Source organism: Tupaia chinensis, unplaced genomic scaffold, assembly GCF_000334495.1.
Source record: "Tupaia chinensis unplaced genomic scaffold, TupChi_1.0 Scaffold000238_1, whole genome shotgun sequence".
In the NCBI taxonomy this organism is placed as follows: Eukaryota; Metazoa; Chordata; class Mammalia; order Scandentia; family Tupaiidae; genus Tupaia; species Tupaia belangeri.
Window position 1 is genome coordinate 7,787,895 of NW_006159716.1, and position 9,586 is coordinate 7,797,480.

Here is a 9,586-nt window from a genome sequence, read left to right on the forward strand (position 1 = left end):
TAAATACATAAAGTTAAATAAAATAATTATTTTTTTAAAAAGTAATTTAAAAAAATTGAAGCCAGCTCTGTGGCTTGGTAGTAGATGTGGCCAGATTCCACATGGCCACTCACACCAGTTCAAGCCCTGGACCTGGCAGACTGAGAAACATGTCAGGTGTGTGTGCGTGCATGTCCGAGATCCCAAAAGGAGGGGAGGGGGAGGGGATGGAACCACGGTATGACCATTCCCTGTGGGGAAGGGCTGCTTTGTCCTCTCCCTCTCTCTGTCTCTTTCTGGCAGGTACACAAGCACTTTAGCAAAGAGGAAAAAAAAAAAAAACAGTTGAAAAGGATGGTTTGAGTTTCTGTCTTTGTATTCAGGTTCTGCCACTGAAATCCTTTAAATAAGCTATTTTCACCATTTTCAAATAAAAAAAAAAAAAAAAAAAGAGGTAGGTATCTGAACATCCCCAGGTTAAAATGAGGAGTAAGCGGGCTGAGCCATGGAGAACCTAATGGGAGGAACAAAGGATCCTGAATGAGTTTTTAGGTGCCTGGTTTTTTAAAAAAAAAAAAAAAAAAAGAGGTAGGTATCTGAACATCCCCAGGTTAAAATGAGGAGTAAGCGGGCTGAGCCATGGAGAACCTAATGGGAGGAACAAAGGATCCTGAATGAGTTTTTAGGTGCCTGGTTTTTTAAAATTTTTTTTGGAGGGGTTTTTGCTATAGGGCACATGTACTCGCCAGACAGAGAGAAACAGAGAGACAGAAAGTGAGCATACAGCCCTGCAGGGGGAATGGCCATGCCACAATCCCTTCTCCTCCATTCTCCTCTCGGGATTTTGGGCATGCACGCGCATGCACCCAGCGTGACTTTTAAGCCGCCAGGTCCAGGACTCGAACTGTGGTCAACTACGTGGGAGTCCAGTCTCAACCATCACGCCATCTGCTAGTCTCTCCTATTAACACTTTTACCACCACATACTAAATTTCCACTTAAGTTTGATGGACCTCCATGATCTGATTCCTCCTCATCCTCCCACTCCAATCTCCTCGCCGCGGGCGACTACGTGGGAGTCCAGCGACATAGCCATTATGCTAACTGCTGGTCTCTCGAGCATTTTTACCACCATCCCTCTCTCCTGTGAGGAAAACTGAAGTTTCTATCTATTAATTTAATATTTTTATTTAATTTTATTTATGATTATTATTTTTAAAATCGCTATAGGGCATGTGGGCATGTGCACTCACTGGAAAGAGAGACAGAGAGAGAGAGAGACAGAGAGGGAAAGTAAGAAAGCAAGCTACTTGGTCCGGGACTCAAACCATGGTAAGCCATGTGGAAGTCCAGCGCCTCAACCTCCATGCCACCTACTGGCCTCTCTGAAGGTTCAACTCAAAGAGCACCAACACTCAGTGTTCTTGCTACTGTCAAGCTGTGAAGGAAATCTCTGTCTCAAGTTTATAATTACTGCTTGGTCAAAGTAATAGCACCACTAAGACCTTCCCTGTGCTTCAGTAAGTTGTTAGGTCTCAAAATGGCACCACTGTTCCACTTCTGGATATACATACCTAAAAGAATTTAAAATAGGGACTTGAACAGATATTTGGATGCTCATGTTAATAGCAGCTGGAGGCCAGCAGGTGGCATGGTGGTTAAAAGGTGGTGGACTCCCACGGGCCGACAGCAGTTTGAGTCCTGGACCCGGTAGCTTGAAAATCATGCCAGGCACATGTGTGAGTGTGCCCAGAATCCCAGGAGGACAATGGAGGAGAAGGGACTGTGGTGTGGCCATCCACCCAGGGGGTGATTTCTTACTTTCCTTTTCACAGTATCTATGTCTCTCTCTCTCTGGAGAGTGCATATGCCCCATGGCCAAAACCTTTTTAAAAAAAGGCAGCTCTGTACACAACAAGCAAAAAAATTAATGCAATTCATGTGCCCACTGACAGATGAATGAATCAACAATAAACGTTAGAAGTTGGCAGGTGGCTCGGTAGTTAAGACACTGGATTCCCACATGGCTGACTGCAATTCAAGTCTTAATCCTGGCAGCTTGCTTTCTCTATACATACACACACACACACACATAAATACAAAAATAAATGTGTTACATGCAAATAATAGAATATAAATCAGCCTTCTAAAAGAGGGAAAATCAGGTGGTATAGTAATTAAGGGTGCTGGATTATCAGATGGCTGACTGTGGTTTGAGTCCCAGACCCAGGTGGCTTGCTTTTTCACTTTCTCTCTCTCTCTCTCTCTTGCTCTGTCCCTCAAATTAAAATAAATAAATAAATTTTAAAAGTTAAATAAAATTTTAAAAAAGAGGAAAATTCTGATTTCTAATATGACATGGACGAATCTTGAAGACATGCTGAGTGAAACAAGCCAGTCACAAAGGGATAAATATTGTATGATCCCACATATACGAGGTGCCTGGAACAGTCCAATCGATACTGACAGAAATGGATTGGCGGTTGCTCGGAAATGGGGAGCTATTCAGTGGGTACAGAGCTTCAGTCTGGGAAGATGAAAGTGAGAAATCACATCCCCAGTGGTCACCTCGCAATCCTTTCTCCTCCACTCTCCTCTCGGGATCTTGGGCACGCACACACACACGCCCGGCATGAGTTTAAGCCACCGGGTCTGGGACTCAAACCGCGGTCAACTACATGGGAGTCCAGCAACATAGCCACGATGCCAATTGCTGGGCTCCATTACATATATTTTACAAAGCGACCACGACAACACTGCTTTCAGTTTGATAAAGTAGAGAAAGCACAAAGACGAGAATTCTAAGATGCAGGCCCTTTGTTCTCTCACAGCTCGCCTTAAGACTGCGCATTCTTTAACCCAGCAGTGCCCAACACCCCTGGCACCACGGACTGGTTTTGTGGAAGACTATTCTTCCATGAACTCAGGTGGTGTTGCGGGATGATTCAAGTGCAATACATTTATTGCGCACTTCATTTCTATTATACACTGTAGTATGCTGTGAAATAAGGATATGACTCGCTATAACGCAGTACTTGCAGCGGCCCCCCGCACGAGTATCACTGCCTCAGCTCCACCTCAGAGCATCAGGCATCAGATATTCATAAGGACTATATAAACTGGACTCCTCACATGCACTGTTCACAACAGGGTTCACGCTCCTACGGGAAGCTAATGCCTCCACTGATCTGACAGGAGGTGGAGCTAGGCAGTAATGTGAGCTATGGGGAGTGATTGTAAATGCAGATGAAGCTTCGCTCACTTGCCTGCCCACTGCTCACCTACTGCTGTGTGGCCTGGTTCCTTAACTGGTCAGGACCCCTGCCTTAACCTCTCCAAATGCTATCAGGCTCATGGATTTGTACTGAAGATCAAATAAGAATGCATGAGAAGGTGTCTGAAAGAACCGAAGCTTCACATATGAATGTAAGGCCCTATCATGACGAGCTTAAACCCGTAAACAGGTACCAACGAGCTACGGGGTGAGAAGGGTCAAAGAACGTTAAATTCCCTCACCTCCTGTACAAGTGGTTGCTGGAACAATGGAATGAGAGGATTCGTCCTTGGAATGTCAATGTGAATCTGAAAAAGAGAAGCCATGTCCAAAAACATAAATGGCAGTTTGTTCTTTTGACAAGTGATTTTCTTAAAAAATGAGAATCAAAAGAGTAGGCATTAGGGCACAATTTATCTTTAGAGAGAACTGATTGGGCACCAGCAGATCGTGTAATGGTTCCACATAGTTGACTGTGATTCGAGTTCCAGACCCGGTGGCTTATAACTCATATGCCGGGTAAGTGTATGTACGTGCCCAAAATCTCGAGAGGAGACTGGAGGAGAAGGGACTGTGGTGTGGCCTTCCCCTCTAGGGGATGATTTCTCACTTTCTGTCTCTTTGTCTCTCTGGTGAGTGCATGCACCTTATACCAAAAATCTCTCTCCCCCCCCAAAAAAAAAAAAACGAAGGAAGAGGGGCTGGCGTGGCGTGGTGGGTAAGGGCACTGGATTCCCACATGGCTGACTGTGGTTTGATTCCCTGACCTGGTGGCTTGTTTTCTCTCCTTCTCTCTCTCTCTCTTCCTCCCTCTTCCTCTCTCTCTCGGTCCCTCTTTGGTCAAATTAAAATAAATAAAGTTAAATAAAATAATTCTTCAAAAAAGGAAGAAGGAACAGATTGATGAAAAAAGTCTAGTTAAACCTTCCTGTCCATGTAGAGTATATCTCCTTGATAGCAGTAGCTTATTAAACAGCAAGGAAACCTTCCAAAAATAAACCACTTAAGTCAAACAGCAATAGGCTTCAAAAGACCTAAGAGACTTGAGTGCTTCCTCCCGTTGCTCTGGGGTCTGTTTCACTCCAGGCTGCCACTTACCGAACAGGTATGATCAAAGTGCACGCTCTTTCAGAATCTTACTCTTCAACAGTTCCCAAGAACTAAAAGAGCACAAACACGCCAGGACAGGCAACCAGGGAAGGACTCACTTATGAAGTCATGACGTGTAAGAACCGGGGAAGCACCGAGAGAGCTGGCCTTTATGAACTGGAACTGAAAGTTCTTTTTGTTTTTTGTTTTGTTTTGTTAGGTTTTGCCATAGGGCACATGCACTCACCAGAGAGGAGAGACGCAGAGAGAAAGTGAGAAATCACTCCCTGGGGGGATGACCACAACATAATTAATCCTTTCTCCTCTATTCTCCTTTTGGGATCTTGGGCACGTTTATGCACACATGCTCGGCAGGTTCAACTCACCCAGTGACTTGAACCGTGGTCTTCCCTGTGGGAATCGAGTCGTCTTAGCAACCACGCCACCTGCTGGCCCCCAGCTGAAACTTCTTACTTCTGTTTATGAAGAGCTCACTATAATTGGTTTTGGGTTCGAGGATTTTTCAATGCCCAGTCCAACTATCCTAAAGACGGTTCTACCCAGTAGTAGTAGAGGCTGCTTCTGCTCTTGAGGCTTGCAGGAAACTGACCCCTCTTCCACCTTCCTACCGTGAGACCACTCTTCTCCTGCCACACGTGATGCTTCCAGCAGGCCTTTGCCCAGGCCATGGGGACCACTGTGGCAGCGATGGGAGGCTCCCTGCCAAGATTTACTGATAGCTACAGCTCCTACACATAGACAGACAGACATGGGTGCTGAGGAGGCACTGCGGCTGCCAGAAGACACAGTGATGTCACAGTCTGAAAGGACTGGGCCATTCCTGAATGGACATGTGTCTCCCTCTGCGTTCCCTAACACCACTCAAATGAGGTCTGTGGGCCTGCAGCACCAGTGTCACTGGGGAGCTTGTTAAAAGGCAGGCCTCACCCCAGATCGACTGAATTGGAATCTGCATTTTCTCATAATCCCTAGGTGGGATTTTATCAAGATCCTAGGTGATTTGTATGCAGATTAAATTTTGAGAAGCACTGCCACTGAAGTGCTAAAAAAGGCTATCTAGGGGCTAGGCAGGTGATATGGTGGTTAAGATACTGGACTCCTATATGGCTGACTGTGGTTCAAATTCTAGACCTGGCAGCTTGGTTTCTCACTTTCCCTTTCTGTCTCTGTCTGGTCAAATTTAAAAAAATAATAATAGGGATCAGCAGGGGGTGTAGTGGTTAAGGCACTAGATTCCCACATAGCGAACCATGGGATTTGAGTCCTGGACACAGTGGCTTGAAACTCACGCCGGGCGCGTGTACGTGCGTGCCCAAGATCCCAAGAGGAGAATGGAGAAGTGACTGCAGTGTGGCCATCCTCCCAGGGGGTAATTCCTTGCTTTCTCTCTCCGCCTCTCTGTCTCTCCAGTGAGTGCACACACCCTAGAGCAAAAAATCTCTCAAATAATAACAACGACAACAAATAAAATTAAATACGTAATTCTTTTAAAAAAAAAAAAAAAAGTTCTATCTAGGGCCAGCTAGTGGCATGATGGTGGCTAGATCCCACCTGGCCAATGGTGCAGTTTGGCCTGGACCTGGAGGCTTGGAAAACATGCCAGGTATGTGTGTATGTGTACCCCAAATCCCAAGAGGAGAATGGAGAAGAGATTGTAGCGTGGTCATCCTCACTAGAGGAAAGAAGTATTTAAAATGGCTAAAAACAGAACTGCTGAATGAAAAGAGGGACAGATGTTCTGGGAATAAATTTATTTCCTAACCAGCACATCATAGCCTGAACACGTGGAAAAACCCTGTGGCAGCATTACTGGGAGACAGCCCAGTACAGTCCCCCCAAGAACAGGTCTTGTGGGGGACAAGCGGATGGCATAACAGTTATGTTGCTGGACTCCCACATACTCAACAATGGTTCAAGTCCCAGACCCAGTGGCTTGAAACTCACACCAAGTGTGTGTGCGTGTATTTCCCAAGAGAAAAATGGAGGAGAAGGGATTGTGGCATGGCCACACCCCTGGAGGGGTGATTTCTCTCTTTCTGTCTCTCTGTCTCTATCTCTCTAGCGAGTGCACACACCCTATAGCAAAAATCTCCCTCTAAAAAAATAAGTAGGTGGTGTGGTGGGCAAGGTGCTTGACTCCCACATGGTTGAACATAGTCTGAGTCCCAGACCTCATGCCTTGAAAATTATGCCATGCATGCATGCGTGCGTGCGTGCATGATCATAATTCTGAGAGAATAGAGGGGAAGGCTAGGGTGTGGCCCCTGGGGAGTGATTCTTCACTCTCCCTCCTTCACTCTGTCTCTCTGTCTCTCTCTAGTGAGCACACACGGCCTTATAGAAAAAAAAAAGTATGACGAATAAGCAGAGACACCGAGAGTGACGCCCATACCTGTCTGTAGGTATCCTGGTGATGCTCCTCATTTCGAGAGTCATAATACTGTTCAATGAAGCCAAAATATTCCTCCCGCTTCCTCTGCAAGGTCAACTTCCTCCGCTCGGTGTTTGCTGGGAGATAGCCCTGTAAACAAGACTGCCAGTCAGATGGGGGAGACATTGGTTGGACTCCCACATAGTCCAATAAATATTTCATTTTTATTTTAGCCTGAGCAGTGGCTTGGAAACTAGCAAAGGAATGAAGAAAAGAATGAAGAAAAACTGCCAAAAGGACAGGGGTAGATCCCTGTTTGGTTCTGGCCACCTGGAGTTTGCCCTCTCCTCGCTCAGTGGGATGACGTGCAGGCAGCCAGGCGAGGCCAACTTTCCCTGGGTCCCTCTCCCCCTGGCCAGCACTGGACCCTTCCCCTCAGAGACCTTTCACTGCACTGCGGTGAGCAATCCAGGGCTCCCAGGGCCAGCTCAGAGAGAGCGGGGAGTGTAGGCCAGTGGGAGGGAGCTGGCCCCAAGTCACGGCCGCCAAGGGCTACAGGTGTGCGAGGCCACACTTCCGGGAATCGTGGGGACCCGGCAATCCCTACCTCACTTCTCAGTGGTGTGCCAAGTCAGTTGGTGCCAGTTACACATTCCTGGCCACTGTGGCATTCAGGACGCAGCTCAGGAAGCAGAATGGAACCTGTGACCTGGCGGCTCCCACACCTAGACCGCACTCCTGGCAGCAACCCGCTCCAGGCCACAGCTCCGGGCTAGCGCTCATTCTTATTCCTGGTCTAGGTCTCGTCGTCATGTTACATGCCTGGGTCCCTTCCATTCTCACCAAATCTGAGCAATTAGCACTCGGACTTCTCGGAGGTGGAGAGGCGATGATTAGGGTTGTCATCGTGGGGATGAGACTGGGGCTGGGACGAGCAGTAAGGGGAGAGACCCTTCCCCTCGGAGACCTTTCTGTAAAGCATTCCGCAGAGTGCCCCGTGCACGCACGCTGCAGTCGATCCGTTCTTGTCTGCTCATAGCGCCTGGCACTGGGCCTGGCAAACAGCAGGCTCTCTCTAAACCGTTACCAGGTGAATGAAGGAACTTTACAGGCTCGGGAAGTCCTGTGTTCCTGACCACAGTGGCCGGCGCAGAGCTCTGCGGGCAGGGAAGTGACAGTAAGGCTTCCGTGAGAGGCTCAGTTAGCAGCTCTTTGGGGCTGCCGCGTGGTTTCAGCCATTCTGGTTACCCCACTGACAAGGGAGTGGAGCACAGCGAATGCTGGCCCCTGCCCAGAGCAAGTGCTGGGATCACCCTGCCACACTGTGCTTCCCGCTGTCGGGGGGACACGGCCACGGGGCTGAGCCTGTGCTCCTCTGCGTGTGCAGGGATGAGAGAATCCCCACTCGCCGTGTGTGGGAATGGCCTCAGCGTGTGTTTCTCTCAGCACAGAAACAGGACGACAGTCCCCAGTCCTTGTCATATCCAATGAGTCTATGGGGTGAGACCAATGCGTCCAGACTGACCTCATCGGGCAAGAAGGGCTGTGTGAGGCTCACGCTTCTCTACAGAGTGGGTACAACTCACCGACAGGAGTCTCCAGGTTACAGGTCGAACCTCCCTGGGAACCCCTGGCCAGCTACACTTCCTCAGCTCATCTGCAAACAGAAAATGCCCTTCTTGATTAGCTCTTCCCACATAGGCAAGCCTCAACCAGCACGGTCCGACGCCACCTACCATTCAGGTAAGACCACCACCACCACCCAGCAACCTGCTACCAACAAGCACAGGTAAAGCTCAAACGACAGCCCCGAGCAGCCAAGTGCGGAGGACCCTGCCCTGCAGTGATCTAGTCAGCTCAGAGGTGCGTGTTGGAGAGGCAGAGGTGGGTGTGGATTTCAGTAGGAATCACCCCAAGATAGGGGAGACTGAAGCCAGAACAGCTGCACTGTTATCTCCGGGCCACAGACACTGTCCCCTCATTTGGTTCCCTAGTCTCCAAATACTCCTGACTTAATACCTGCATGTCACCGCAGTGGGCACCAGATCAGGAGATGCTAGAAAAGTAACAGAAGGAAGAGGAGAGAGCAATGGCTTCCAGGTCTCTGAGAATTCCAGCCACCAAGAGCTCCTACCCTCCCCGGGGCTCACGGAGACTCACCTAAGTCAGTGTTGTGGCTGGAGAGAAGTTGACGGAATTTTTCGAGGCGGGTTTTCTCCCGGACAGTCATTGGGGGGGCTCCGGAAGCATTCTGGTCTGAGATCCGGGCAACGAGGGGGATGATGGGTCGGAGGGGGAGTGACTGCTGTTTGTGGAGTGGGTTCCTTAGGCATGTGTCACCTGGGATCATTGAAAGAGAAAGACCCGGCTGTATGAAGAGCACGTACTCGGAACCCGCACACCTCGCCCTTCAGGATCGTGGTCTGAGAGTGGGTGCACTGCCTGATGCGCCCACCGAGGGCGGTGAGGAGGTGGAGACCCGGCCACGCTCACTCACCTGCCTGGGGACAGTCTGCTAACACAGACTCCACATGCTGTGGCGACTTCTGAGAACTTTTTTTGGCAAGTCCAGGAGAAAATCCAATGTTTCCTTTGTACCCCAACCTGGAGTGTTTCCTAGCGCCTAACGGTGGGGCTGGTGGCAACGTGGTCTACAGTAGAATTTTCCTTCCCCTTCCACATCACAGAGCACATAATAAATAATGACACTGCAAAGCACACCACAATAAAAGAAGGTGGCTGCTCCCGATAAGCCCCGTGTCCCACGTGGCTGCCCCCGGGGACGAGAGGATCGACATTTTTTTTTTTTTTTGGAGAGGTTTTCGCTATAGGGTACGTGCGCTCGCCAGACA

The 9,586-nt window shown here is 48.8% G+C and overlaps 1 protein-coding gene across 1 annotated transcript in view; it reads right to left on the reverse strand.

The window, feature by feature from the left end:
- Positions 1–9,586, reverse strand: part of TBC1D22B (TBC1 domain family member 22B) — a gene marked incomplete in the record, with an annotated part of 102,702 nt that overhangs the window by 50,148 nt on the left and 42,968 nt on the right. The window contains 4 exon segments of the mRNA XM_014587860.2: positions 3,496–3,561; positions 6,756–6,884; positions 8,321–8,391; positions 8,895–9,074. Of these exon segments, the coding sequence (XP_014443346.1) occupies positions 3,496–3,561; positions 6,756–6,884; positions 8,321–8,391; positions 8,895–9,074 (446 nt within the window).